The sequence below is a fragment of the Anarrhichthys ocellatus genome, unplaced genomic scaffold (genome assembly GCF_004355925.1).
Source record: "Anarrhichthys ocellatus isolate YVR2014 unplaced genomic scaffold, GSC_Weel_1.0 scaffold6620, whole genome shotgun sequence".
NCBI classification, from domain to species: Eukaryota; Metazoa; Chordata; class Actinopteri; order Perciformes; family Anarhichadidae; genus Anarrhichthys; species Anarrhichthys ocellatus.
Genome location: NW_022286594.1, coordinates 1 through 2,783, shown reverse-complemented (window position 1 = coordinate 2,783; position 2,783 = coordinate 1). Strand labels below are relative to the sequence as shown.

Genomic DNA, 2,783 nt, shown 5'->3' with positions numbered 1-2,783 from the left:
CACACACACACACACACACACACACACACACACACACACACACACACGCACACACGCGCACGCCGGCCAAGTGTTGAAACCTGAGAGAGGGATTTAGGAGCAGCGAGAGGAAGTGATGGGATAGGGAATGACCGCGTATAGTCGGGTGTAGAATCATCTTCATCTCTTCGTTAGCAACACGAACTGAAGGGTCAAACCTGGTCGAGACCTGGGCTGGGCCAGCTGGTTCTTACATCACAGATGTGGAGTGTGCTGATACTATCTGTACACTATCACAACACTCCTTAGCGCTTATCCTCTGCAGCAGCAATGAATCCATCTGCTGCAGATTAAAATACTGGCACTTTTAAAGATGGACTTTTAGGAAAAGGAACACTGGCTGTCCCATGGGGTCTTAAAAATCAGATGATAAAATGATGATGAGTGCTGTTCTGTTGGGAAAAGGTAACGCTAGAAGAATAAACCAGTTTTTCACAGTCATGTATTTAATGAATGCCTGATTTATTGAGCACTGGAGCTGCTAATCAGTATTGACTAACACAATTAAAGGATAATTCCAGTTAATTACTTTTTTGTTGTATTACTTTTGTCAATCATTTCAGGGGTAATGCTGTTTGGAGGGCATGTCCATACCAAATGGGTCGAGTTGCTTGGCTCCCAATATTGTAGGGTTGTTCCTCTTGGCCACGCAGATGTGGAAAGTATAAATTGGGTTTAATCTCTCATTGCAAAGTAAACTGTGTGTGTGCCAGGACTGGATTAGGCCAAATAGTGTGCCCCCGGGCAGAAATTGAACTGTGGGCCCCCATGAGTCACCCCTGACATGTTTGCCCAATCTATGTTGCCCAGAACCTAAAAACTGAACTGTTCTTCTAAGGTGGAAGCTAACCCTGTCCCAGGTTTGCTGTAAATCAGTTAGTCTACAGATCAAACCATATAAATTAAACACTGAAATATTAAACATATTAAAACTAGATTTTGAAACAGAGCCCCTCTACAAGACAAGTCAAGTCAAAAAGCAAGAGCCACAGTATGGCGTTTACCATTTCAGTTTTACTGGTATATCACCAAACAAATACAGGCAATCAAGTTACCATGAAGACAGTCTTGAGCCCTTGGGGGCCCCTGAGGGTCTCGGGGCAGCTTGCCTGCTTGGTAATCCAGCCTTGGTGCAAGCACAACTACTGCAAGTACGGCACAGTGTAACAAGTTGAACCACAAAAATCGGTCTGAAAACTGTGATGGATATTAACAACAGACTGATAGTAACCATTCGTTCATCTCAAGTTGTAATAAACTGGAACTATCCTTTAAGGAAGCAGCTGGTGCTTTTATCAGCATTGGTAAAAAGTGGGATCAGCCACAGAGCCAGAGGTTTACTTTATCCGAACAGCCTCGGAAATGGCTTTTCCTAACAAAAGAGCAACATGCAGGCTAATGAGAGTTCCTTTGGGAATTAATTGTTTTTTCTCAACAGATACACTTGAAATGTCTGGAATAGAAACACAACACAAACAAATATTTTGTATCAGTCTGCCTGGTATATTTTACAAGGCCAGCTGTGGGTCTCAAAGATTGTTCCAGAACTTACCGGTATGAAACCAAAGGACGACAAGAGGGGGGAATGGTCTGCTAATGAGATAGCATTAGCCACAGGCCAATTCATAGAATAATATCTACTCTGCTTCATAAATTGTGAAACAAGGAAAAGAAACTACCTTCGATATAAATAGAAATCAAAGACGATGAGGGCAAAAAGTGATCAGACCACTCACCCCTGTCTGCTGAGGATGTTGTGGGCCTGCTGCTCGATGAATAGGTCCCCAGGAGACACCCCGTGCTTAGGTGAGGAGAGGGAAAGGTGCCTGCTCAGCTTGGGTGAACTGGGTGGCATCCCTGTGACAGAGTAGTCCTTGGCGGGAACCCTGGCTGCCGAGGACAACGATGTCACGTCCATGTATGAGGAAGAGGACGGAGGCTCGGGCGGAGCAGCTCTGCGTTGATTCTCCAGGTTCATCAGCCTCTCCCTCTCTGTAAAGGAGTCCACCCTGGTCCGACCCATCCCGTGACCCGGGTCGGGGTGGCTGTGCTGTGGTGCCGAGCGTCCCGCCCTCGGGCTGGTGGCGGACGTGCCGGTGTAAGAACTCAGGGCGTTGTCCCGCCCGTCCTCCCCCACCGACTCCCCGCGAATTCGCCTCTCTGAGCCTTCCGAATCCTTCCGGGCACGGCGCAGGGGTTGGTCCGAGTCTGGCTCCTGATCTAAAGAGATGCCGTAGCGCTCGGCCAGCTGCCTACGCCGCTCGGCCTTGTAGCGGGCGATGCGCTCAGCCTTGGACTCGAGCTTAGGGGCACCGGTGGTGGAGGCCGAAGTGTAGACAGGCTCCGTGTGGATGGAGGACTGAGGGTCAGGTCTGCAGGGAGCTCTGGACTGTCGCTCCGGAGCCGCCAGCTGCATTTCTGGGATTTCAAATCCCTCTATGCCATACCGCTGGACTGTAACTAGGAGGCACGAAGAGAACACAAGTCAGTTATCCCCATAGAAGCACAAACAAAAGAGTCAAGGTGCTGCACTTGTCTCACCTCCAAAGGGCTCACAGGGATCAGAGGCCCTTGTGTATCGTGGTGTGTCCTCTTCCAGAAGCCGGTTGGCCACTAAACTCGGCAGCAGAGACGGCTGCACCTCACCCTCGATGCCCTCCAACCGCCGAGCTATACGTTCCTTTCTGCGCACACACGCACACACACACACACACACACACACACACACACACACACACACACAC

At 49.2% G+C, this 2,783-nt stretch overlaps 1 protein-coding gene across 2 annotated transcripts; it reads right to left on the bottom strand.

The window, feature by feature from the left end:
• Window positions 1-15: 15 nt before the first annotated feature.
• On the bottom strand, window positions 16-2,774 carry LOC116380266 (supervillin-like). 2 transcript variants are annotated; one of them, XM_031842208.1, is made up of 2 exons: window positions 2,581-2,774; window positions 16-2,499 (listed from the first exon to the last, which is right to left on the bottom strand). In XM_031842208.1, the coding sequence occupies exon 2, from the start codon at window positions 2,453-2,455 to the stop codon at window positions 1,772-1,774; it is 684 nt and encodes a 227-aa protein (XP_031698068.1). In that variant the 5' UTR covers window positions 2,456-2,499; window positions 2,581-2,774; the 3' UTR covers window positions 16-1,771. The 2 variants fall into 2 exon arrangements, with proteins under 2 accessions (XP_031698068.1, XP_031698069.1); XM_031842209.1 differs by having other exon boundaries at window positions 16-2,493.
• Window positions 2,775-2,783: the final 9 nt, after the last annotated feature.